Source organism: Cariama cristata, unplaced genomic scaffold (assembly GCF_000690535.1).
Source record: "Cariama cristata isolate BGI_N322 unplaced genomic scaffold, ASM69053v1 scaffold10692, whole genome shotgun sequence".
NCBI lineage: Eukaryota > Metazoa > Chordata > Aves > Cariamiformes > Cariamidae > Cariama > Cariama cristata.
Genome location: NW_009603242.1, coordinates 4,312 through 31,482, shown reverse-complemented (window position 1 = coordinate 31,482; position 27,171 = coordinate 4,312). Strand labels below are relative to the sequence as shown.

At 45.1% G+C, this 27,171-nt stretch overlaps 1 protein-coding gene across 1 annotated transcript; it reads right to left on the bottom strand.

Annotated features, from left to right (window-relative positions):
- On the bottom strand, positions 1-27,171 carry CLIP2 (CAP-GLY domain containing linker protein 2; the record flags this gene model as incomplete). Its single annotated transcript, XM_009695101.1, has 13 exons — positions 1-90; positions 3,629-3,814; positions 4,405-4,564; positions 5,078-5,234; positions 5,654-5,737; positions 7,458-7,515; positions 10,211-11,155; positions 12,704-12,808; positions 17,272-17,332; positions 19,751-19,854; positions 21,213-21,410; positions 22,397-22,610; positions 27,047-27,171. Coding segments are annotated over 13 exons (2,487 nt in total), but the record flags the coding sequence as incomplete, so codon positions are not given.

The following is a 27,171-nucleotide window of genomic DNA, read 5'->3' as shown; positions in this document are numbered from 1 at the left end:
TTAAACAACTTCCTGCTTATAACTTACCTCTTGCTTGTGGGGTTTATCTTGCTGGTGAATCCCATTAGCAGACCCAGAATTTCCAACAGGCTGCAATAGAGAACGGACAATACTTACTGAAAAGGGACACAGAGCCTAGTGGTTTTGCCTACAAGCACTGAAATCTGGCAAGACTGCCATCTCCTTCCCTAGCAGCCCACTCCACACAAGGAAAGGAGAATGCAAAATTCCCACTCCACTTTTGACAAGAAGCTTCCTGCCCTCCGCACCCTGGCCCAATCCTCACGTGCCGGATTGCATCCTTCCCAGCGACAAAACATCCTCCGAGTTCCTTATGGACACAGACCCCGCTCTTCACTTCTGACTCTTAAATCCCAATAAACAAACCCTCAGCGAAGGGCAGCGTTAGCTGCAACACACGGCCCAGTGAACATCCCAGCAGTGAAAAGGACATTTGCCATTCCCCATTTCCTGTCTCTGGGGACAAGTCTGGCAGCCAGGGCAGGCTGTTCTATCTTTAGAATGCACAAGAACTTTTAAACATTTATAATGTTTCTTTAGCAGGGAAAATATGGAGCCCTTCAGCTTCAAAATGACAGTACAACCGGCACAAACAAAAGAAGAAAGCTGCAGCCTGAAGTCACAGCATGCCAGATGTCAGTTGCTTGGGTCTTGGTAATCAGATTCACAGTTGTTGGTGAATTGCTGATGGCAGCAAAACCAGACATTATGGGGAGACAAGACTGTAAGGCTTAAAACCCATCATTAGAGGAGTCCCTGCTACCCAGCTTCCATTCTTACTGTGACCATGAAGGTACATAATCAACCTTATGGGACAGAGGTTTAGTTTGGGCAGGAAAAACAGGCAGAGATTCAAATCAAGCTCTGCTTTGACAGCCTGAGCTGTTTGCCAGACAGTGAATCCTACCTGGATGGATGGCAAGAATAGTGCTGCTGAAGGGATTCAGCCTTGGGGTCTGCACCCACCACACCAGGCGATACAGGCCTTGCACAAGGCAACGTATCCTACCCTGGCTGCAGCACACCTAATCTGTGTGCTAAGCAGCTATCAGACACCAAGAATTAGGTTGAAATTTGGTCGCAGTACATGGTCACGATAATGAATAAAGTGGTGCAGTTTGCTTGAAATTAAGTGAAAAAGCTCCCAGAGCAATCACTGCAAGTTCTCCAAGAAAAGGCCTGAGTGCCAAATCCTTGTCATTTCCTGCAAAGCTGTGAGATCAGGGTCTCCCAAGACACAGAGAAGGCAAATATCCTCTTCCTCTATTACAGGACAAATACTTCGCAGCTGCAGGCATGGAAACAGCAAGGCAGCAATTACTCAACAAGGAGATGAAGACACAGTGCCATTATGCTCCCCGGGATCCTGCACCTCCTTGTCTAACAGCAAGGCCAGCCATGCACATCAAGGACTGCAGAGCGCGGCGGCTGACGAAGCCTGCAAAGGGAGAGCAGCAGCAGCTTGCGGTAATTGGAGATTTCCTTCTTGAGCGTGCTGCGAAGCGAAGGCTTTACAGACAAAGGGAGAGCGATGCCAAGGCAGATCCCTGGGCAACAGCTGCTGCTGTCAGAGAGGAGAGGGGAGGTCAGAAGGTAGTGCAGAATAGGTTACAGCGGAAATGTGGCTTCTGGGGAAGAACCATCAAATCCCTAAGTATTGCACCAGGGTCTCTTTAGGCTAGCAATGTCCTCAGGCTCAGCCTGAAAGCCCCTGGTTAACAACTCCCCTTCATAAGGGGAAGGATGAGCAGATACCATACCAAAACTAGGGAGCTTTCATCCAGACTTCCTTGTAACTAGGCACTTTAAAAATCCGACATCAATAGAAGTTTGAAGCCTAGCTTCCCACAATAATTTTCCGTCTGTCTCTTAGTATCACAGTTTGTAGTTGAAGGCATAATTCTATCTTGCCATATCTCTAAGATTTCTTACGCAGGAAAATATCAAAGTAATACCAGAGATAGACTAGCTGACCTCATAAAGTCCATTCCAACTCACTTTATTTAAGATTAGTTATTTTCTACAGTTGTGGAAGAAATAATTACCATCTGCACCACCCTCTGGAGACAGGAATGCGAAAGGGAAGGTTTCCTTTTCTCAAGGGACTTCACATTAAAGCAAACAGAGAATAAACTTTCCCCACCCCTCCCATAGCTTCCAACAGATGAGGCTGTCATGATGCATTTTCATTTGACACATAGCAATTACAGCAGAACCTAAAGTCACTCTGGAGGTACTGACAGGATTATAGTACATCTTGGGCTGCCACAAACTTGTCATCACGACTACAGCTGTCCTGCCTGGTGCTGGCAGACGGCTGCTGCTGCTGCACTGCGGGATAGAGACAGACTTGTCTGCAACACACAGATGCTCAGCTGAGCCAGCAGTGCTTTCAGGGCTGCGATTTTTACCATGCACTCTCCTCCTGACTGCCTCCCTGCAAGGACTACTGCAACACAAACAGCTGTTTGGTGTATCTGCAAATTGGGCAGAAGACGGTGTCATGGAAGGAGAAGACTGGATAACCCCCAGATTACCTACCACAACATATCTGCATCAGGGAAAACAAGCTCTCTGCCCACTCTCCGTGTCTAGTGGCTTGTTCTGTACTATCCTAAAGTGTCTGCTTGAATGTAAGTTGCAGCTCATTACTGCAAGAGAAAGATGTTTTTCAGCTAAGAATTCAAATGAGCAAGTACGAGAGAAACACTGGTGCATCTGGGCTCTGAAAGCCATGACCTGGTTGCAGACACAAGAGAAAATAGAGCTAGAAGAGCAACAAAGGACATGAAGCACAAAGCTTGGCACAAGGGGCAGGCCACTTCGCAGGAAGAATCACGCAGGGCTTAAACACCACAGGTATGAGATGGAAAAAGCCAAACACAAAGCTTGGCACAAGGGGCAGGCCACTTTGCAGGAAGAATCATGCAGGGCTTAAACACCACAGGTATGAGATAGAAAAAGCCAAATGTGGAGAATCAAGTTACTTGCAGCCTTCAATTTCACAAAAAAGGATGCAAGACAAATAACAGAAGCAGTTTTGCTTTTGTCGGAAGAAACAAGGGGAGACCAGAGGAAGCTGGGAAGAGAAGACAGTAACTGGAATGGGAACATTCATGGTCCATCAGTGAACCCAGATCAGATACAGGGATGCCTCCAGGAGCTGGTAAGAGAAATGGAAAACATTTTCCCAGAGTCACCTCCAAACTTTCTGCTTATGGACTGCAAGGAAATAAACCTCTCAAAGATGGCAGAAACCCTCAACTTTCATACTATCAAGTGCCTGTACCGCAAAGATATGTGGCCACACGTCATTGTAGACATAAAGAACAGTTACTCACACTGCAACCTTCCCCAAAACACCACATTTAGCAACCATTCTTGCAGAGCATGAGAGGATCCGTAATCACCAACCAGGAAGGCTTTTCTTAGTCTTAAGCGACATCTGACAGAACAAAGTCTTGCCAGCCTGATTCCAGCAGACAGAAAGTGACCCAGCTGATTGCATCACCCTCCACAGCACGGGGCAAGATCCCAGCAGATTGCTCAAGACAGATGACTGCTGAAGGCTGAGGGGCCTGGGACACGATTGCCACTGATGCTCTACCTGTGTTTTCTCGGAGGAGAGCCTCATCGCTTCCATGAGCTTCTCCATCTGGTGGCCCTGCTCCAGAGCATTGCGCAGCACGTCCTCTGTGCTGACGAGCCGGTGCTGCAGCCGGATCACTTCTGACTCTGACGAGGGGTCAATCAGGGAGTACCGCCGCTGATCCGTTACTGATTTTTCCTTGTCCTTATACAGCAGAGGGAAAATAGGAGCGTGTTAGATTAAAACCAGCAACTACAGAAACTAAGCAAAATAGAAATCCAGAGTTACTCATATAAACTGTGTTTTCATTTCAACAGTAGATGGGGTCAGAGCACAACTCTGAAGGCAATCGTATCAAGTGCAGCCAGCAGCAGCTCCAATTTGTTCCCAGTAGAGTTCAAATAAATTATTCACATTTCAACCACTGGAGGACACTGAAGTACACAGGAATTGGAGGACATTGCTTATTCCTAGATCAGAGAATGTGTAAAACAATGTGGGGCAGATAACCGACCTTCAGTTTCTCCCACAAATTTTAGCCCTGTTTAGCCACGGATCTAAAACCCGCGGGAACAGAAGAACACTGGAGAAGGACATATGGACATTTTTGCAGCTTAATGATGTGCCACTAAGCCAAGCCACAGCTCACAGGCGCTGTCAAGGAAGTTCCTGTCAGATGCTCAGTAGCACAAAAGAAAGCATGAAGACTGAGAGCAAGGGTGAAGGGCTAGCATGAGCAGCACAGAGCTCTCCAGCCCTCAGGCCAAGGCCAGGAGGGGTTTTGGTGCCCTCACCAACACAACCAGTTTCTCTCGCAGCCCCTTGATGTCATCTTTGAGCTTCTGTTCCTTCAGCCGCCACTCAGCTTTGTGCACTTCCCGGCTTAGGTCCCGTTCTGGCCCAGGCGAGTGCCGATTTGCCTCCAGTAACAAAGCTCTCAGCTCGTTCAGGCTCCTGGAAGAAGCAGCATGAGAAGGGGAAGACATTTCCAGAGCCCACACACCACTGGAGTCCCTCTGCGCTCCCGCCCACCTTTGCTACAGATCCAAAGAAAGGCCAGGGAGCAAACCTGACACAACTCCCACCGCTTTGGGGGCTTCAGATCTCCTGTCCCTCCCACTGTGCCAGCTTTAAAGAGACGGGGACCTGCACAGGGCCCCATATTTCAGAGCAGGGCAGCAGCCAGCTTCGCTTGTAGATGATTTCATTCAGCATCTACATGGGCACTGAGCTGTCTCGCAGCTCCTGGCAAGCAGTGAAAGGGCAGTCCCTTTGATGACTCACAGCCCCTAATTTTAACCAAATTCCCACACAAATATCTCTAAAGAACAGGAAAGCTGGGGGGTAGACTTCAACAATTTAACCTCTAGATTTCTTTTCGTGGTAAATGACAGCACCCTGAATGAACATGAACACACACACAGAGCCCTCTGTCTCCTGCTCCATCCTTCAGACCTGCAAACTGACCTTTCCTTCTTGAGTAGCTCCTGGCTAATCAGCACCAGTTGCCCGGAAGCATCATGTGTTTTCTTGGTCAAGGCTTCCAGTTCACCTTCCAGCCTCTTCTTTTCTTTTAACACTGAATCAGCCTTCTTTTCTGCCATTTTGCATTTATTGTCCAAAGCTACAAGAAGCAGAGGATACAGGGGGAAGCAAGGTCACTTAGTCCTTTACTCACATTTCTGCTTTTTGCCTTTTCCCAATTCCCACTCCTAGCAGCATAGACCTGGTTAGCTCTGGGTCTGGCCCTGTTTGAGGGGAGATCTCGGAAACAACACACCCAGCTCTGTTCACTTCTGCCTCTTTCAGCTTTTGACACTCAATGGTCAGAGGACACAAATACCTTCTGCAGTGCTTGTGTTCAGCTCCTGAAAAGAGACTGAAACTCCTGAACAAAGTTTTACCAACAATATCCATTAAAAGACAGGCAGTGTCATGTTTTACACCTGCCCATTTCAGCATCTCAGCCCTTGCTCAACACCAGTACAGAGGACAAGCAGGGAAAAACCTAGTTCCCACCAGCGCTGGATTAGGGAAACTTACCACTTACTTGGGCCCTTAGAGTTTCAGTCTGGGACACCAGTGATGACACTTCTTTGTCTCTTTTACTCAGCTTGTCTTGGAGGTCTGTGAGAGAATAAAAAGACAAAGATCAGAAGCTTGGAAAATGCTTTGTGCAAATCAGGAAGGTATCGAGTGTACAGGACGGGTTGGGGTGCGACAGGGGCATGGTGGTGGTACCCTCCATCGGCAGAGAAGCAGCAGGAGACAGGTAACGGGTGTTTCTCACTGCAGCTCACTACCCTCCAGGCATTAGGAGGCAGGATACACAGCTGGGAAGCCATATCGGACAGGCTTAAGAAAGCAACCACAAGGAGGGGAGGGAAGGGAATAAAACATTAATAAAAACCTCAGAAAGGAACTTTCAGTACATTTTTTTTGTGTTACCTCCTATACTGAATGGCAGACGCAGTTTTAAAAAGATGTGTTTTCTGGAACTGATGCATTTCCACACTCAGAGCTGTAGAATTGAAGCATGATGCTGCTGTTGTTCAAGTCTGAACTGGTTGGTTTTAGCACATCTATATATGGCTTATTCAGTGTGTAAACAACATGCTTATGGACTGAGTGGCCATTTTAAGAGCAGTGGCTGCTGGACCTAGTTACAGGAATTACCTGTCAATCAGCATACAATTTGGTATAGCACATATGTAATCTTGTGCCTGCAAAGACAGTGATGAAGCTGACTGACAATGTCTAGCTAGCATTGAGGATAGATGGAAACAGGACAAAGCACCTCTATCCCACAAACAGCTGGAGGGACATTCAAACTAAACAAAGTTTCTATTAAGTGAAGTTGAAGCCAGTAAAAGTCCCCAGTAACCTCTGTTTAGGTTGCTACATCCTCAGCAGGGCTTTAACAAGGGCTTTGCAGAGAACAGATGCCTTAGAGGTAAATAATTGAGAAAAAGCTATGCCACCATAAGCCATTTGAAAAGAGAAGTGACAAGTTAGTTCTTCAGAGATCACCTTTGTGATTTACACTGATACATTTTCTGCTTAAAAAAAACCCCCAAACAAACACCAAAAAAAAACCCCAGAAAACAACCCTAAGGAAGAATGAAGAAATATGGATCTCCTGGGAATAAGCAAGGGAAGATGTGATCTGAAAGCACCGTAGGTGTCTTGGAACAGCCGTGAATTCTTCACAGACACCCAAAAGCGTATGCCACACACAGCGATGTCCTACCACATCGTTCGTAACAGAGACCATGTGGATCATCCAGCTCTAATCTTGCCTGGTCTGCTGTTCCTCAGAGTAGGGGTTACAGCTTATCCTCTTTGTGAGGGAGGCTGAGTGCAATTTAGTTTTGAAGCTACTTTATACAAATTTTCTTAGTGCATAAATTCTATTCTTTGTTAAAAGGATGGATTTGATTTATAGTCAGCTTAATAAAAAAGTAACCTCCATTATTTTAGAGCCAGTCACATTAATATCTACTGTTAGCAGTCCTCTCCTATGAACAAATTACATTTAATGTCTGGATTTTACCTGCTGTAAAAATCAGTGATGGGATGGAAGCATGTCCATTTCCCCAGATCTGTCTCCAACCTACACCATCTGCATGGTGAGTGTGTAACACAAGTAAAATCATCCACCCCTGCATGTGCTTGGTCAGATTAGAAGGAAAAAGGGAAAAAAAAAGAGGCAGACAATAAATGCCATCCAGCAAAATCTGAGAGATGAAACGGTTTCCTAAGCCATCCCTGCAGACAGTTAGAGGAAGGGAAGGCACACAAGTCACTAGAACAGGGTGTTCCAAGAAAAAACAATAAAATTTCATACCTTCCATAGTCTGCTTCATCTTTATCTTTTCTTCTGAAATATCATTAGATTCAATCATCTGAAACAAATGTAAAGTATGAGATATAAAACAGCCCTTTCCCAAAGATTCAAAGCAAAGTTAACAACCACAAAGCCCCATCCAAAGCAGAAGCGTATCCAGTACTCAAGTTACAATGTTTTACATCCTTCCCGAGAGGGAAACAAAGGCTTTTGGGGAGTCACTTCTACAGTTGGGTACTACTGAAGGCTAACTGGTACCATCTGAGAGTGCCCACACACAACAGGCAGCTGAGCACAACAGCAAGAAGCACCCAGGAGGGAAAAGAGATCAGACTTTCCCCACAAGCTCTGGTTCCAGCTTTTACACACTCAGAGTTTGTGCAGAGCGAGGGAAGAGCTGCTCTCCTTTGGACCATTCTCCTGTCGTTAATCACAGAAAATATTCAGGTGCAAATGCTCTTTAGCATTCAGCTTGAGACCTACCAAACAACAAGTTCCTCCACTTCTGAAGAAGCTAACTGTGCCTGATGTTATAAAAACAGTAATAAAACATTGATAAAATAATAATTATTAGAGAACAAATACATTAATAAAAATAATAAAGAGTAAATGCTAGTCAATGTAGAGGATTCTGCCTTTCCTCCATTCTCTTTTGTCTACATTGCAACGAAAAGCCAGAGACCGCAGAGCTCATGGCCAAGCTTTCCATTGCAAGGGCCACAATTCAGCCCTTCAAGCCCCTTCACGTCCAGCAGCCTTTGGTGGGAGCTCAGCACATGCCCCAGATCAAGCAGTTGCTGTGGCCACCACCGCTGAAAGCCCTGAGGTCAGACCCCAAGAGCTGGAGCGGGCTGCAGGATACATCAAGCAGGAGCACACCCAAAGGGGAAATAAGCCGCTTGATGTACTACTTGTGTGGAAAAACTATTTAACTGCTCTTTGGAAGCACAGTTGCGGTTCTCACTTGAAGGTCTAGGAAAGATGGTCACAAGACACATTTGTTTGTTTAAAATACTTGGATAGTTAATACTGCAGTCACATTAAATTAGCTAAGACATTTAAAAATAGAATTTGCCCTGTGATACTCAAAGGCTTTCACCCATGCATTTCTTCCCACATTTTCCTGATTTTAATTGACACATAGTTAAAATAATTATTTCAAGACTCCCTGGTTCTAATCCAATATCAATATCCCTCAGAGTCCTCTCATTTATCTAAAGGGCTCTGGAACAAGCCTCCAGCTTCTTCTTTTACATTCATTCCTGTTTGAATATAGGCTATAATATGTGACATGTTGTAATAACAACCCACTTTTCCCCAGGCCCTGGCTGTACTTATTGTTCACAACTGTCTTTACTAGATGAAACATGTTGGAGAAACCCTGGAAACACCATTAATACTTTAGATTCCTCCTTGGGCTTTTGCCTCTCCTGTCTAGTTCATTGTGCCTTTTTGCAGGCATGAAGCTCTGACTTGGCCATCAGTAATTCATGGGCCTGATTTTGCTGCCTAGAGGTGCAACCAATTTCAATAGGGCTGTTCATGTTGGCAAATTAAATATAGGCATTGTATTCACTTCATTGGCACCCCAGTCTGGAACACTGACTACATTGCCAGCGATAGTTTTCAAATGAGTATTCTTAAAACATGCACATTTTATGGTTTCTTTTCATTTTATGTGTCCCACAGGGACAAGTTGTAAGTTGGGTTTTTGCTCATTTCTCATGCAAAATCCAAACATAAATAGGGGTCCAGCTGAGAGCTAAGAGTAGCCATCTCCCTCCCTCACTCTAGCACAAAGCCAGCCTCGTGTCCCTGTGCCATGCACAAAGGCAGATGGCATCCTGTGGCAAATAGTGAAAAAAATAAGGATGACTTAAAAAGACACAAAGGCGACAGAAAATTGATCTCTTCATATTATTACTGTTCTTATTCTAGCCTTCCCTGGGAGGCTCAGGACTAGTATTCAAGCAGGCATTTTATTTCCGCAGCCTGGTACCATCCTAACCCTTGCTAGCAGCTCTTCCACTACAACCCTCAAAGTCCACATTTCCCTGTGTCTCCCATATATGCTGTGAAGCCTCCCCACTGCCTCTGCCGCATTGCTGGCATGCACCTCCCACCCAATCCCATCAGCTCAGCCCCCAGACTGAGGCTCTCAAACCATGCTCCACATGCTGAGCAAGCTACACGCTCTATCAAAGAATTATAGAATGTCCTGAGTTGGAAGGGACCCACAAGGATCATGGAGTCCAACTCCTGTCTCTCAGCATGGACAATGACTCCTCTTCCAACCTGTCCTCCACCTACCCCCAGAGGGCCTTGCTCAATAACACACTAAGGTTGCTGCAGCTCCTTGGAGGACAACAGCTGTATTGTAGAAATGATGCTTTTTCAGCTAAGAACGCTGCTTGGTCAGGATAAGAGCCCACCCCTGACAAACCACGATAGCCCTATTCTGCTGCCACAGCACTCATGTGCCTTCAAGCCCATATGTGGCCCATTTGCTTCTCTTGACTCTTATTTGTTCTAATGGTGCCACTGTAATGGCTTTCAAGAGCGGGAAGAGACACCTTCAGCATGGAGATGCAGTGTAGAAAAAGCACTATCAATGGAAGGTAAAAACATCCAGATACTTTGAGGCATAAAAGCCTCAGAAAACTGCAGAAGGCAGCACCTGAGGGCTGAGAGTTACTCCTTGGAAGGGTTACTAACAGTGATGATAAACAAGCAAAATGACCCAGAAGTCATACATTTGCACGCTGAGAAGGATGCAGGGCCTCCATGGACTGTAGCTTGTTCTCTAAGACAAGCACTTTTTCCTGCAATCTGTGGATCTCCTGTTTGCTCTGGGCTTCTGTTTTCTGTAACATTTCATAGTCCAACATCTTCTTCTCAGCCAAAGAAATCTGCTCTTTCAAGAAAGCTATCGCTTCTGTCTGATCTTTATATTCACCATGAAGTTTCTCCAGTTCATGCACCCTCAGCTCGGCATCTCGACACTGGTCCTTCACATCTTGGAGCTCAAGAAGATGCTGATTGCTTTTGGCTTCCAGTTGCATTTTCCAGTTGCTGTTGCTTTTTTCCACTTCATCCACAGCCTCCTGCAACTTCAGTTTGAGACTCTCTTTCTCCTTTATATGAACAGCCGTCTCAATGTCATGCTTTGCTTTCAGGTTCTCCAACTCAAGCTGGTGCTCCATCTTTATACTCTCCACCACTGCCTTCAGTTCCACGATCTCCTTGTGCTGGGTGTCGGGGCCTGTGTTTAATGTGGCTTTCAGGTCCTCCAGAGACTTCTGGTGGTCAGAAGCTAACGTGTCCAACTTGGACTTCCAGTTGTCCATGAGCCCCATGTTCTCGTTAGTGGCTTGCTGAACTTTATGCTTTAGGTCAACGATTTCTTGCGAGTACTTCTCATTGACAGATTTCAGCTTCTCCATCTCCTGCTGGTACTTCTTTAATGTCTTCTCGTACTTCTCCTTTAGCTGGCTGCTCTCCTTCTGATGCTCCTTGTTGGCAGACAGCAGTTGATCTCGTAGACGAAGAGCCTCTGACTGCAAGCCAAGGTTATGCTCAGGGGTCTCTGCTTGGTGGGAGCTCCTGAGGCACTGCCGAAGCTCATCCACCTCGCTGCGCCTGAGGCTCAGCTCCTCCTCCAGCTGCAGGATTCTGGACTTCTCAGCTACCGTGGTTAACTGCAACATGACAGAGAAGACAAAGTCAGTCCCCACCTCTCATTGCTGCATCCTTCCTCTTAGTAAGTGTGCTCCAGTGGAAGTAAATCCAAAGTACATTAGTCAAAGTTCAAATAAACAGGAAAAGAATACCCAGCACCCTCCAATACGAGTACAGTTTTGCACCAGGGTAACCATCACCGGTAACTCTAACAGTTATGTCTTTGTGCCAATTGCAATTTGTTTATTTCTAATACAAACCTTTTGTTTCCCCACAGAAAAACACAAATCTTTCAAACAATCCTTGATATATGAAAAATAATGTCCTGAAAGGGCATTATATTTCCAGACTAGGCATCTTGCCAGATGATGCACAGAGGAAATGTGACTGCACATGCAGGAATATCACAAGCATTGAAACCAGCATTAAGCATATCATGTTTCCTTTATTGCTCAGCAATCCTCAGCCTACAGACCTCTCTTCCGCATCGTAATTTGCTTACCCTGGTGTAAAAAGGAAAAGGGATTTTTACACATGAGTACTTGTTAGAGTTTATTAGCAAAGTAAAAGTAATGTAGAAGGCTAGAGGATGCAAGACAATAAATCTGGCCATGGTTAACATTGAGCACAAGGGCTATGGATCAATGTCTTACGATCTGAATGTAACCCAACAGGGCTGAACTACCTGCTAGTCACAGGGAGTTCAGGGTGCTGCAGCTATGGATGGAGAAGAGATTTGACCAGATGAAATATTAGAAAAATGCAGAAGAAACAAGGAAACCAAGCCAAAACACAAGCAATCAATTCCATTTCATTTCAATTGCCATTTTCCCCACTAACCATCAGTCCAGGAGGCTGGGTGTTTTTTATTTTAGATGGGCACAGGGGCATTCAAACCATTTAGCCCTTTTGAAGAATCTCATGTTTGTGTTTTCTACAGCTCTAAAATCATTTAGTGAGAAGCAAGCTCACTATAGCAAGTTTGCCGCTTCCCACACCACATCAGCATGAAAAAGCCCTTTCCACATCTGGTTGTTTTTAGGATCGGGTATGCTGTTCATCTGTTGCAGGCATGGCCAAGGATCGGAGCTGGTCCACCCGCACTCACCAGTGTCTTCCATTTCAGATTGCTGGAGGGGGGACAAAGGGAATGCCTTTGCTTTGTTATTGCAATATGCCTGATTGCAACGTTATTTCCTATCACAGCCTAGGGGAGCCTCAAGGCAGAATGAATTGTGCAGGGTGCAGATATTATTTGGGCGTGTTAATTGGAAAATGAATTGTGAAGAGCTCATGTGTCAAATGGTGGCATGGGGCAGAGAAGCAAACTCAATCTGAGAAACAAGTCCCCACATAAGAAGCAAAGCTAGAAATTATATTGTACTACTATTTCCAGGAGAGACAGCAAATAAAAACCAAACCAAAAATACCAGGGAAGCCTAAATTCAAGCCCAAATCAATCAACCCCACAAAAACCAAAAGAAAGAAACCCAAAGCAAGGCGTCATGAGCATCAACGCAGGGGGCAAGCGTGCTGTTCTGCAGGCAGGGCAAGTGGGGGTCGATTACCCTGGCGTCCTCTAATTCTCTGAGGAGTTTTTCAGCCTGTGCCTTCTCAAACAGCAGGCTCTGCTCGAGCTCCCGTATTCGGGCATGCTCCAACTGCGTCTGAGTCTGGTCACACAGAGGGAAAAAAAGAACAGTGGAGATGGGAAAAGGGGAAGGGGGAGAGAGGGAGAGAGAGAGAGAAAGAGGGAATAGAAGGCTGCAACATCATCTTCAGTGTACAAGACAAGGAAAGGCAGTTCACAACAGAAGGAGAATAAAGATCCAAACAAGCAGGAGAAATCCAACCAAACAGAAAATGGTCACTACGGGATTTTACATGGTACTCGTAGTGGCTATTCACAAGAAAATTGCATCTGTGATGGGAAAACACCCCTCTGCATTAGAAAGCTGCTTCAGCATTTTCCTGCAGCACGACTACACCGAAGACACTTCCTAAAAAGCAAAGCTCCCACCGCTGCAGACCACCAGTACAAGATCCTTGCACTACATAAGAGAACGCAAAGACCTTGCAATGATTCTCCGCACCTCTCCTCAAGAAGAATCACAAGGTAGACTGAAAAAGAATTGGAAGTTCCCATCCTCTTTTTGCTCCAGAGACAGCTTGAACCCTGCACTAAGTGGAAAAAAAAGCAGATCATACTGTACATAGCATGTTGCTAAAACCAAAAATACACTGCACTGAAAGCAAATCAGAGAAATGTAGATACCAAACTGTTACATAAATCCGCGCTTTAGGTTTGGATAGGGCTGCTATGAATTTCAAAGTGATTTTTGCACACTAAAACTCTAATAGCCTTGTACACAAGAAAACAGAACTATTTTTTTGTTTTGTTTTTGCTTTTTTGGTTTTTTAGGCAGATGATTAAACTAAGCACAAGAAGTTTCTCTAACCTGCTAAAATCCAGGAGCACTGACTCAGGGCATTGCTTACGTGCCCTTCATTTTTAAAGCAGAAGTACCATATAGCTGCCCTTGGTGGCAAACCTTGGCACTCCATAACGACCACTGTAATATCATGTAAAATTTCCCATAAATAAAAGAGGAGAGGAGACATGGGAAAATGCATGCAGACTCTGGCTTTCACATTTTTTTAGCTTACAAAACCAACATTTTCCTTTGAATTAAACTGGACCTACCAAAAACCAAACCAACCTGATCAGAACCATTTTTTTTTTTACCCCCATTTTCTGCCCTTGATTTTCCATATAATTATTTGCTTCCCCCTCTTTCTATTGGAATCAGTTTTAGGGCTTTTCTACCCTTTCCTACAATAAAGCAAGTTTTGGTTAGTTGTGTACAAACAATGGAAATTGAAGTTTGTAAAAATCTGTTTTTTGTCTTATGGCTGGAAAGATATCACTATACATGTATTCATAGATGGTCCAGTTCTCAGCTGCCAGATATATTCAGACTACTCCATATTTCATGTGCTCTATTTGAACCTTGAAGGGGAAAAAAAAAAGATGTCGTCTCAAAACCCCAAACATTATTAAAAGCCCCAAATAATATCGTTGAAGTGCAAAAGTTAGCTGAATGCATCCCAATAAGAAAAACAAAGAAGATTAATTTTGTACTGAGTGGCTTCTCCTGCTCTCTGCAAAGCTCGAAGATCCACATCTCAAGATGGAGCTCCAGGCTTGATTTTATTTTCAGGGATAATTATTCCATTCATACCAATGAATTTTCCTCAATTTATACTAGCTCAAAATCCCCAAGTGAAACTTCAACAACAGACTTTTGAAATTACCTTAACTGGTGGCTACATATTCAGATATTGGCTACCTGAAGATGCTGATGTATTATAAAACTGCTCTCTGAATCTCCCAAAGAGACTCTCTCAAGACTCCCGAGGTTGACACTCAAGTTCCCAGCCAAGCTATCTCAGTTCCACCTGATACTCTTGCTCAGTATCTACCAATCCTGTTATTTTCCAAGTCTGGAAAAACACATGAAAATAGAGGAGAAAAATAACCAGGGAAGAAAGTAAGATCAACTGTTCTACAGTCCTTACATTTTAGATTTGCATCAAGTCCTGTATTATTTCTTATTTTATGCAAATTGGCTTGCCTAGCCAGTATGACTCGGAGCCTCACATCCAAAGTTTTCCTGCACTTTGACGAAGTGCAGATCTGAATTTTAGTCTTACTTCTAGCTATTAGCTTCAAATTACTATTCACAAATTACAAACTGACTTCCCACTGGTGTTCAAGCCATAACGCAGGTTCCAGGAGATAAGCATGTGACAGTTCCTTGAAGAGGTAAATATTTCCTATAAACCACAATCTTCCACCAGAAAAAAGCCTTTCTTAGAGGGTTTTGTTTTCCTGCAATTGCTTTTCACCTTCCAAAGCACTATAGCATCAGCGTTGCCAACCAGCATCAAAAATGGGTTGAATTCATAACTACCTTTCAAGGCTAAAGCTGCAGCCCCTTCTTTATCAGAAGTCCAAAAACTCAATCCATATTTCCAAGCCTCAGACACATTGATTTCTTTGGTCAAAGAGTTTCTAGGAATGCTGCCTGCCATGCTCAACACCTGAGCATCCTGGATTATGTTTAAAACCTACATGCTATTGCGAGAAATACCATGAGATTTAGCCTAGCCTTCAGCAGAAACCCTAGATCCAGGGACCACAGAGGAGATAATCTTTTCTTACCATCATGTCTGTTACTGGCTGTTAAGCACAAGATAAACATTCTCCTCTGAGTACTCAGAAGAGGGCTGCTGGCCTAAGAGGACTAACAAGACCAGAGGAGGGGAGACAACCGTCACTGGGTTTTGCTTTTGGTACTTGGGTGGTTAGTTCAGCTCAAGCTAGGGATGCAAAGGGCTGTGCTAGTAGCCACTAGTTCACTGTGTTGTGATTTTACATGAATATCAGGAACGACCATTTCCCAGAAAATACGCTGCAACACGAAGGAGCACTTACTCCCCTGATTTCCAATAAGAGATTTTTTTTCTTCAAGTGAATTACTTGCTTCTGGAAATCCTAACTGTCTCCACAACAAAGCAGGAAGGTGAGAATTAACTCCAGTGGGTGGTCAGTCATTCAGTCTGAGCATCCAAATTAGACAGGACAGGATGTAAAAACTGACCACAGCCAAGCCCTCTGTCAATGCCCGTGCTGTCACTGGTGTTGGACTCATGGGGAACATCTCAGTTCTCTGGATCACCGAAAACCAAGTTGCTCCATTTTTAAGAAGTTATTTGCTCTTCTGTACAGATGAACATGGAAGTGAGGACAGGACCCTGGCAGCCTGCAAGAAGCTTGGCCACATCCCCATTGCAAAGCAACTCCTTCCCAGCCCAAATGAAAACCAGATCTATCCTTAGTTTGGGACCTGCAGTCATAGGAGGGCTTATGTCACAGCAGCTTACCATCTTGCTAAAATATGGTGTTTTTTTTTTTTTAAAAATATATCTAAATATACCTGCTAGCTAGTTCTGGTCCCATTGCCATTATTACACAGCCAGGCTTAAAACACTTGCACAGCTTGCACAGGGATAATTCGCTGCTCTCAAAGGGAATGATGGATAGATCAACCACCCTTCTATAAAGCACTGGGGGAAACTATCATCTAAGCTAAGGAATCAACAGAAACCTGATTTTGCACCCACACACTAGGCAGAAACTGCACTTGCTGTCCTTTAGCAAAGGTCTGCTATCAGTGCATTGCTGATTTATACCCTGTCAAACATATTACTCAGCTTCAGCTTCTGGATAAAGAGCAGAGGTTTATACCAAGAGGGTCAAAGCCATAGCAACATACTCCATCGCCTAATTTTCCCATTTTCCTGTGCTTTTATTGATATGACCGACAGCAAAGCACACCAGCAGGTCCCTTGACATTTCTGGCTGTTACTAACCTAGTGCTCTAGCTAAAGGTATGTGAAAGTCTCTTAATTTACACGTGTAAAGCAGAGCCTTGCTTCCACAGAAATATCTTCTTTTCCTCCCCCACCCACCCCTCGAAAAGCCTCCCACTCAAGGACAGGTTTCCAATACCACTTCCAGTTTGCACAACGTTCACTGCAACAGCATTGCTGCAAGCAACAGTCCTTCCAAATGAAAGGGTATCCTAGTGTCAAACCCCACCCTCGTGGGCAGAGGACTCCACACGAGAATACCGCAGGTCAAACGATACATGGCATTTCGGCTGGAATAAAATAGCATCTGACTAGGGGATTGTGCATGGCCATTAGCTGCTAATAGCAGGACACTGCAGGGACAGTGACTGAGCAGTCAATTCATTTCTACAGTGGAAACACATATGTCGACATGCGTTCAGATACAGTCAGATTTTAACATGGCTTGGCAACTCATGGTGACATTTAAAGCCAGGCTGGCTGCACGTGATTAATTCTAGGCAGCTCCTAGCATTATTAGTCATTGGGCAACATACCAAACCACAGTTTATACCACGGTGTTCGCAGCAGGTCCGAAGCCATTAATAAAGATAAAGTATTGTTTAGAGTTCAGCAAAAGGTGGCAGAAATTACTCAAGTGAGGCCCCACATGCAATTTCAGGTTCTGACCCCATATTTTGGTAAGGGTATTGGCAATTACCTCCAGGTCCCCCTTTGTAATGGATTCTTCCTCCACACGGAACTGCAAGTCCTCTACTTTCCTGGGGAGGGGAAAAGACACAAAGAGCAATCAGTAACATCCAGATCAGCATCCCATTTCTAAGCAGCCATTGCACATGGGCTTTCCCTGCACAACCAAAGTCTGAGAGGAGATGGATACAAACAGCTCAGAAGCTAAACAAGACCCATGGAGCTAGACAGTTAATAAGCAAGCTTCCCACATAGTAAACATTTGCCTTCTTGCAAGGCACACACTCACAGACACGGGGTTTCTGCTGCACCACCTCTCAGCAGGCACAACTACTGTTCACTGACACAGCAGTCCTGAAAACATGAAAACCACAACCAGGTTTCACTGGTTTGCTTAGACCTTGTTATCCTGCAGCCAAGCACTGGACAGTTCCTGTGCCAAATGCACAGGGCCCATACAAAATACTCCAAAGCAATCAGAGCCTCTGCCTCCTTGGCAGAGGGTGGGCAATGCTGAATGTTTCCACAACAAGGAAATGGTGAGCCACTCTGGCAGAAAAGCCTTCACCAGAGATTGCATAGGCCAGTCATGCATAAATGCACATAAAACCACATGCAGAAACACAGACACGCCTCGGACTCTTCTGCAAAGTCTGAAGAGAAAAATTCGGTAACAATACAAAATTATTCAATTTTCTGCTAAACTCAATCCTCTTTGTTCTCTTTGATTTAAAAAAAAAAAGGCAATAACGAGGATGTTGAGCTGGTAGCCAGATGTAAGGACTCTGATTCTGTTACAGATAAAAATAGCTGTGAATGTACATATCTAACTGCATAAACAAGCTTCCTTGTCTAAACCTCCTCTAATTAGAGGAGGCATCTGTTGATATTTAGGAAAGAACTCAGCTGTCTTGGGTTAAAGGGCCTCCTGGAGCTGGGAAAGTGAGCTGCCTACCAGGAGAACAGGGAGACTTATGCACGAAAGAACAATTTGTCCTCAGGAGGGGCATCATTCAATTGAAATCAACACTGGTTTCAGTTACTTAATATACAGAAATGTCTTTCAATTCCCACTGAAGAGTTTAATTATATATATGGAGCAATCGGACTCCAAGAATGACAAGCAGATCTTCATTTTTACCCAGAGAGGAAATGTATGCATCATCATATATACAGAGATGGGGCCTCTGGGACATGGGGAGATGATGAATCACACTACAGTAAGGCTGTACTCCAGTTTCACTTCCCTTCCTCAGAAAGAATGTCCTTAAGATCAGCACATCATAAATAGAGGGGAAAGAAGTGGTCTTTAGCAAAGCTGGGATGTACAGAGAAGTTTGGGGTCTGGAAGGGCCCAACCTGCACAGTTCTGTTTATTATCCAGTACTGTTATTTTATGCTACATCCTTAGCCAAGAACATCTGAAGGCAAGGCTTTGTCACTGCCCACACCCTTGCCATGAGTTAATCCCACCTTTACTGAGTAATTCCACTTTACACAGTGACACAGCTGAGTTTGGTCAGGGTATCAAATCTCAGAGTAACTGATATTAGTGGAGCCCTTCGTTCCTTCAGGAAAATAATGCTGCTTCTCCCTGCTCTGTGTTGGGAACAAAACAACAGGGAAGGTGGCTGAAAACCCTCAATAACTTCATTGCCCAGAGGGAGACCAAGACTATTTGGCCTTCTACTGGCAGTAGCAGATCAGCTGTTGGCCACCACTGTACTGTCAGTGCAACATTTGCCATGGTCAAGTGCTCTTGGACACGCAAGCAGCCCATCAAATATTTATCGGGGTCATCACAGAAGTGCCAGCACTTGAGTTCTAATCAGGAATGGAAGTTGATGGTGTCTTTTTTTTCCTGTAAAAAGTGCTACATGCATTTGGCAGGAAAGCGTGTCAAATCATGAAATTCCTTTTGGCAACAAAACAGAGCTGCCCCTACCCCAAGTATGAGCTGCCCTGGCTGGCTGTTTGTCTTCTGCCTTTACAATTGCATTGCAATAGTCAAGTTCAGCTGAGCATACTGAAAAAACCTGAGACTGCTCATGTCACAAAAATTAGCTCACTGCAACCCCACTGAAAAATACAGCATTGAGTCTCCTCTAAGCACCATAAGACATAGGAATGTACAAGACTAACTGGAAATACTTCACTGTTCGGTTGTGATTAGCAGCAGTTTGTCAGCAAATGGGGGCAGCCACAGTACTGTATGACCAGCCCCAGACAAGAGTCACATCAGATGTGCAACTGCAGCAAAATTGTGCTTAACTTCCCGTTACCTGAAGCAGCGCATCCCTTCCCTACATGCAGGCAGACCACAGTGGCCAGAAGAGTGAAACACAGCATATTTGAACTACTGGAAGACATCCAAAGATTACTTTCTCAGTCACTTTCTTCTCCTTAGATCCAACGGAGGACATTCTTTGGTAAGAGCCTCATCTCCCCCATGACTTCACCTCTTCCACACCCATCCACTCCTGCTTTACCTCTTCTCCTCTTCCAGCTGGTTCAACAGCTCAATCTTCTCCTTCTGCATCCCATCCACCAAGGCTCGTGCTCGCTGGAGGTTTCCCTCTGCCTCCGTGACGTACTGCAGCAAAAAAAAGAGCCCAAGCCACAAAAGTTAATGTTTGAAGTACAGAGTTGTTTAAAAAAAAGGATCAGAACAAGTGATCGGAAGGTTTTGATGATCTGTTTCTCAAAGGATGCTATGGTAAGAAGGTAGATTTTCCAAAGAGCCCAATAGGTAGGGATCAAAAATTAAGAAAAGTTGCACAATCTCCAGCAGCTGAAAATTTGATCCATGCTTCAGTGCCTCTCTGACTTGAACCCTTTGGAGAATCCAGCTCCGATTAAGAGTTAGGAACTTGAAATCTGAACAGTTTTGAAAATCTGGTCTGAGCTTACCAGGTGCAATTCAGCCCTGTTCATGAAGCAAGGGAGAGACTTCAGACCCGCGTTAATTCATTTTTTACTGGTAATTACTGGAAAATACTACACACAAGGAAGATATCAGCTTGCTGTTGAATTGCCAATTTCTCCTGCATTTCTGACAGGCAGGTGTGGCCCACCACACAAAGATACACAGTGCCACCCCTGCTCCCTGACCAGGGCTTTATAAACACAAGGGAGGAATTTAGGGCAATAGCAGTCATTGAAGGCACATATTGATGAATAGCGCAAACACAACTCCTCTCTTTAAACGTTCAAGTGCATAAAATATGATTTGTACAAATGCTTGTGCAAAAAAAAAGCTTATGTGATCCACCTGTTTTCCTTACAGATCTCTTGACTTTATTAATGTGATAAAAACATTCTCTCTGGCAGGAAAGCAGCAACATGCAAACTGAGCTGATGTTCTCAGTAGTGTCTGATAGCATCAAAAAACCACTGCAATGCAGTGACAGCCAAGGCCAGATTGGGCAGCTAAGGGGAACAAGTCTGCCCTCCACTTGCATTTCAGCATTCAAATGTATTGATCCACCAGGCACAAACTGCCTACTGTCTTTTTTTTCTGGCACAGCTCTTTTTCTACTCCTGGCTTGGGGCAGAGAGAGCACATGTGACACTGGCAGGAGTGGAGAAAGAGCCTCAGCTTCACCCACCATGCAGGAAGCTCTCTCCACATAAAAGGCAGAAATTCAGAGCCCAGGTTTACCACTGTATAGCTTCCTGATGTGAATGTCATGATCTGAAATTTTCAGAGAATGCCTGATGTTCGAGTGCTAGTCATAAAGTCACTTCCTACCTGTTCATGTTGGGCCTTCATGATGGCAATCTCTTTCTCCGCCTCAGCTTCACCCACCATGCAGGAAGCTCTCTCCACATAAAAGGCAGAAATTCAGAGCCCAGGTTTACCACTGTATAGCTTCCTGATGTGAATGTCATGATCTGAAATTTTCAGAGAATGCCTGATGTTCGAGTGCTAGTCATAAAGTCACTTCCTACCTGTTCATGTTGGCCCTTCATGATGGCAATCTCTTTCTCCACCTCACAGATGTGGCTGGTGGCTTTGGCAACCTCAGCCCGCTCCAGGTCACGCTCTGCCAGAAGCTGTTCAATGTGCTGCTGCTTCTCCTTCAGTGCCTCCTGGAGAGCTGTGGTGCCAGAGATTTTTCGGGCATATCGAGAAGAGGTCTCTGTCAGCTGGAGAGAGAGTTAAAAAGAGACAGGGGTAAAGTTATGTCCTTCCCAGTCTAGAATACCTTGAAGTCCCCCGTTAAATCTGGAATGCAGCTCACCTACTGATCATTTATTAGGCTGCACAGAGCTGCAGTTCCAGCTCTGGCCCCTACAGGTGGGGTTAACAAGTCTGCAAAACATCCGGACACTGCTCACAAGCTCAACAGCTCTTCTACACTGCAATGAAAGGACGATTTCCCAAAGGACAGGATGTGGGGTGGGAACTGGGTCAGGAAAGATTATCATATATTGTATCATCTGCTGCCTTAAATGTTTTATTGATGACCTGCACTGGTGCAGTCCCAAACAGTGAGCTCAGCTGGGAGGACTGATCTCCACTAGAGACTGGTATAGGCTACTTGGATGCACTCCCAGTAATGGATACTGCACCCTTGTCCCCAGCCAGGATGACTGCAGGTACTATGCAGCACACACTACGGCAGAGTCAGAGCTTTTAATGATATTGGTGCCTGCTCTGGTGTCCGCCTTCTTGAGTGCCTGCCAAAGCACAAGTCGTGTGATCCAGGACAGTGTCACCCCTCCACAGTAAAACGCAGTCATTGCAGGAGCTTTGCATAGCTGTTCAATACAGCAGCACACTGCTACACAACCACACGAGACAAGAAGCAATGGCATTTTTCTGCAGGGATCTTATATAAACCCTGCTTTTGACAGCAGAGCTGAGATTCATCCCATTGCAAATAGCAGTTTAAGCTCTTTAACGGTCACAATTGCTCCATGTCTGTTACAACTCCTGTGTCCATGAAGAGAGTCCTATTTGTAAGGTGGGTAACAGTATCCCACACTCCACTCCCCTCATCAAATTGATGGTGAAGGAGCAGCTGCCCCAGTGCAGCTGCTGAAACAAAACCCCAACCCTCCCACTTTGTAGAGCTGGGTCACAGAAGTAGTGGATGGAGGCTGCACGGTCTGTAGAAAAAGCCACTTACCAACCCACTGCGGCTGGGCCTGCCCCCAACAGATGATGCCACTGAGCTGACAGAGCTGATGGAGGAGCTGCTGGGGCTGTGGGTTAAGGCAGACACTCCCATGGCCATTCGTTTGCTCTTCTTTGCCTTGGCAGGGCTGGTTGACGGGAACCCGATCCGGATCACCTTGTGGATTGGAGCAAAGAGGCCAAACTTGGGAGGGCACTGAAAATACCTGTAAATACAGGAGATGCACCAATTCAGAGGTGGTAGAGCATCCATCTCGCCCAAGCCTCACAGAATGGCATTGCTAAGCAATACGCAACCCCATCATCAGATCATCTCCAGGTGCTTCGCCGTGACGTTGTTTCCTGTGTGCAAGTGGTTGGATTATTCTCCTTTCCTGCCGCTTAGAGCAACAATCTCCATGTTTTCACTCGTGGTGCTTAAGCAGGGAAACCAGAGATAATTGCCACGCACTAGTTGCTGCACACTTTGATGAGATGCCAGGAAAGACCCATCTGGTAGCCTGGGTAGCACAAGATCCCAATAAACATAGGGAGAGTATACACACTGCTTCCTTACAAATCAACCTTCCCCAAACCTGCATGTGTTCTCTCCCCTGCTTTGCAAGAAAGTCACATAGTAAAGGGTGTCGAATAAAAGATGCGAATTGCACAGCTCTGTATAAATGTTCTACACCGTAAAAGTCTTTCCTCTCAAAACAGAAGGAGAAAACAGCAGCTCCTAACGTCAAAGCTAAAAATACCATTACAGCAAACTCCAGTGTGTGCCATCTCTGGGTGGCAGAGGAAGAGAAACTGGTTCCCATGCAAACAAACTTAGAAAGCATAAAAAAGGGTGCATCAAATAATTACAGTGCAAGCTCTCTTCCACAGTTGCAGTGAGCCCGATGATTGTGTCTCTCTGGAGCCTTCTTTCAGAATACAAATGAGCCAAAACCCACAGTGTCAAACCTTGGAAACCCCTTCAGAGCTTGGGTTGACGAGCTCAAGCCAGGGTTTATCTGTGGCTGGCCAGCTGCACTGCAGCAAGTAAAACCATATCACCTCCAGACATCGCATCCCCTTGTTTCAAGGGAGTAACCAACAAAGACAACTGTCTCCTTTAAGAGTTCTTTCTCACAGGCTTCGTAGCAAGGCTAGGACTAAATACTAGGCCATGTAATTGTCTGTCCTACGTTAACATAAAAAACAGGTCCTAATGAATAAATGATACAAATTCAGCTTGGCTAGCACAAGTCCTCTCTCCAGATGTAAGCAGCTGCTTCCCCAATTCCCTTTTATTTTTAAGTGCTGGCAGCCACACGGCTGTGTGACAGGCAGACCTCTGTGTGCTTGGGAGGCCAGAGAACAGCCTGATCTCCAGCCAGATGACAGAGCAATTCATTTTCAAACATCTGTTCAAGCCCAATTTTTTTTTCTATAACCATCTTTAAAAAAAAGCCTTTACAACCCAAAATCACTTAGCCCTCTCTGCTTGCTGCCAACACAGGCCCTTGGGTTTGGAAAACCAGCCATACCGCAGGCTGACCTTGCTGGAGAAAAGGGACCCAAGGAAGAAAATCAGTCTGACCTCTAGCAAACCAGCCAAAGTCCTGCTTGGCATCATATTCTCAAACTGCAGTAGGCACAGGCAGACCAACAGCATGGCACAGCCCCTTCCACAGGTCTATCTAGTCTAAGCACAGACTGGTACTTGTGTCCGTACAACAATGCCAAAGGCTAAGTCCCTCAAAAGCCCCCTGACAGCTCTTAGCAAGTCCAAACTTGCATCACTATGTCTGCTCATTTTCTTTTAGTCCAGACTGGAAGTCGTTGCAATTAACTTTTATAGTTCAGAAGCAGGAATTGGGTCCAGAACACTTGGCAGGAAAAAAAACGTCTGCTTGAAAACCAAGACCTGCTCTCACCGACTGCTGAGGAGCTCTATACTCACATTACAGAAGAGAAACAGGCAAGAAAAGTGGTGGTGTGATGGTAATGCAAACTGCAGGTGGGAAACAGCACAGGAGATTTTGAAATACATTTAAAAAAAGATCTTCAGTGTGCAAAGCTGACGTGTTTCACATTATGTGAAAGCAAAGCTATGAGCAGTTTAGCGGGCAGACTCCCTTAGGAGCAGAAGCAGAGAAGAACAACGGTAAAATAAGCAGGTAAAGGTTAACATACTAGAGATGAGAAAGTGGAACTCGCTTGGCTTTGTGGATAAGAAACCAAAACCAACCACACTAGCACCTCTCTAGTCTCTGGTGCAGACAGGAAAGCAGATGCAGCAAACCTCAGTATCTCAGCAGCACCCATCTGACGTACGGAGAGGGCCTCACCACAGTGATATCCTGTCCTCTCTGGCACTGCTACTGAACCACAGCCTGCAGGTAGCCTCCACCAGAGTCACAAGCTGCTCAGGAAACCCTGGCCCTTCAACCTTCCCTTTGATGCACATCCAGACCTGAAGCCCCTTCCTGAACCTGCAGGAAAATCAGAGTGACCCTCCACAAATTTCAGCCAATTCACCACCAACTCAAGTGGAGTTACCTATGGCAGCAAAGATAGTGACAACGTCCTTTGCTCGCTCATTTGCCCACATGTTGCTTCTCCTACTTCCACCAGCCTCCACTGTCTCGGGGTCAGCTCTGTGGACTCAACTCTTTTTGTAGCAGACTGCTACTGCGGCAGCAAGCGCTGGTCTCGGGCAGCCAGGCCAAGGATGTTCACTAGATGGCAACAACCACCAAAGCAGAGAGACTCCGGAGTCCTGGATGGTCTCTGCCCAGATCGATTCTGGCAGGACAAGCTCAAGGCAGTATCAGGAATCCTGCATGGCCGTGGCAAACATGAAAGACTGTCTGAGGGGTGCCTGCATGCACCAAGGGAGTCCGTTTTACTATGTTGGCTTCTCCTCCAAAACACTGCTGTTGAAATCAGCATGTGCAGTAAGAAAATCAGAAGGTTGGATGAAGGTTTAAAGGACAAACAGGGACAATGCTGCAAACCTGAAGCGAGATCCTTGGTGGACAGAGCACCCTTCAGCTGGAGAGTCCACATGTACCACTGCTGTATCGGCTAGTATCCATTATTGCTAGAAGATCTGCAAAATCAGCCTAGATGCAAGAGGCAGGGATGCCTTACAGACTTCCCTCAATCTCCCCTGTTTAATCCAAACCTCTTAATTCACTCCTCCTCCCAATCCCTGCTGTGGAGTTCAATCTTTCTTGCTCTTGATAAAGTGTGAAACAAAAGGAGAAGTCTTGCAGACAGGGCACATACTGTAACAACCTCAGCCAAGATGTAGCAGTTTCAGAAGACAGACGACTTTCAAAAGTTGGATTTTCAAAACCACAGCAATAGAGGTGTGAGGATGAGAGGCAGAGAGAACACCCTTACACTCACATCTGCCTTCCACACTTTCCACATGCACAGAGACAATAAATCATTTCTGAGCATGCTGAAGATGAAGTCTAGACATAATTTGTAGTGTATGATAAAGAAAGCAGGGACTTGGATTCACTCCATGACTTATTCTCTACCATCCTGGCTCTTTTCTTTTGAGAGTAGGTTGGAACTCAGCCATCTGCTGCCAATCATTTACTGCTTTCTTGTCCTGACATTGAACAAGGCAGCATTTCTCTTATTTCAAATGAAAACACATGGCTGCTGGACAAAATGAGGCTGACCTAACACAAGAAAACTTTATTACAGAGCCTGAGATCTAACAAGGGAGAAACTCTCAGCTCCTCAGTTTCAAAGTTAGATTTCACCTCTAACACAAGATTCCCTTAAGAAGCTCCAAGAAATCAATAGTATTTCCCACCAAAGAAACTTGTGAAGGCCAAGGAATCAGTTCCACCTGTATCTGAAGTGCTCCTGTCTAACTCAGATTTGAACATCCCCGAGCTCAAGATCTGAAGCTGAGGGTCATCCCCTTGCCCAACTTCCACATGAACAGAAACAGCTTCTAAGCAAGCCTGTGAGATGTCTCTGCCTAGTTTTACAGATACTAAACAAGGGCGCTTTTTTTTTATTTTTGAAAAGGAAATTAGTGGAGGTGCCTATGGAGTCTGAGGTGGTAAAATCAACCAGCAGACAGCTGTCACACTACAGAATTAGTACAAGGACAGACAATGACCACCAATTGTTCTTTCAGATCTCCAGAAATTTGTCCCCAGAAAGAATAGAATAAGTAACATTAAGCTGAGGAAAAAAAGAGAGTCAAATCTTTATCTTCTATAGTTCTGACAGGGTGAATTACAGACACAGTGCAAGAAGAAAGTTTACGAAGGGAATGTGTGGCAGAAAGCAGAGCTCATACAATCACAGAATCAATTTCTAGCAAAAACTAAATCCCACTATAAGTTATCTTCTCTCCCTACTCTCTCCTGTTTCCTGAAGCCACTCAGGTTACTTCTTCACAGACATTATCTGATCCTGCTTCAAAACGCTCCAGTGATGATGTTTCTATTGATCTCCCTGCAAAGCTATCCCAAAGTCTAAAAGGCTCAAAACTGGACTCTTCCTCCCAGCCCACAACATCCAACCAAACACAGCCCTAACTCCTCCTCCCAAGTCCAAATGGCATTTGGCCCCCAGCCACCCTCAGAGATACGCAGGACTCTATATGCCCCAGGCTGTGTTTGAGAGTGCACAGTACCTTGTACCAGCAACCGCCCCGTCATTCTTCCCCAGGGGTTCATCCAGCTCCACACCACACCACTCTCCTTTGGCAAAATCTGTCTCTCCCACGTAGCGCACAACTCCTGTCTTCGTCCCGCCAAC